Here is a 500-nt window from a genome sequence, read left to right on the forward strand (position 1 = left end):
TGTTTACAATGGCGGATGCAATCCTAAGAAGAGAAATTAAGCGGCTTGTAGAGGAACAGAAAGTCCTCAACCAACGGCTGCAGCGAAAGCCACCAGCAGCAGCGGGGCCGAGGCCCGACGCAAACAAAGATAAGGGAGACAACGCAGAAGATGGAGGAGCAGCAGGGCAGCAGAAACGCCCAGCAGTGAGACACAAGCAACAGCAGCAGCAGCAGCAGCAGCAGCAGCTGCTGCTGCTGCAGCAGTAGAAGCAGAGGCAGCAGCACTTTGAATGTTTCTGTTTACTCGTGTCTGCCTAGCTCTTTTCTTTCTCTTTCTCCTCCGCTTTCTCGTTGCTTCGCCTCAGGTGTATGTACACCTTGAGGTGTATGTACACCGCGCGTGTGTGTTTGCCTGCAGGGGGCTGTAGGCCCCAACTACGACTTCGCCGGCCCCGAATTTCAAATAGCCAAACGCGTAAACCCTAAACCCTAAACCCTAAACCCTAATTTTGTATCCTT

The 500-nt window shown here is 52.8% G+C and overlaps 1 protein-coding gene across 1 annotated transcript; it reads left to right on the forward strand.

Annotated features, from left to right (window-relative positions):
- Window positions 1–8: 8 nt before the first annotated feature.
- On the forward strand, window positions 9–248 carry EMH_0000890 (pinin/SDK/memA/ domain-containing protein, putative; the record flags this gene model as incomplete). Its single annotated transcript, XM_038022323.1, has 1 exon — window positions 9–248. One exon carries the CDS (start codon window positions 9–11, stop codon window positions 246–248), a length of 240 nt encoding a protein of 79 aa, XP_037878177.1.
- Between the last annotated feature and the right edge of the window lie 252 nt (window positions 249–500).

Source organism: Eimeria mitis, genomic scaffold, assembly GCF_000499745.2.
Source record: "Eimeria mitis Houghton genomic scaffold, Emh_scaff15974, whole genome shotgun sequence".
Taxonomy (NCBI): domain Eukaryota; phylum Apicomplexa; class Conoidasida; order Eucoccidiorida; family Eimeriidae; genus Eimeria; species Eimeria mitis.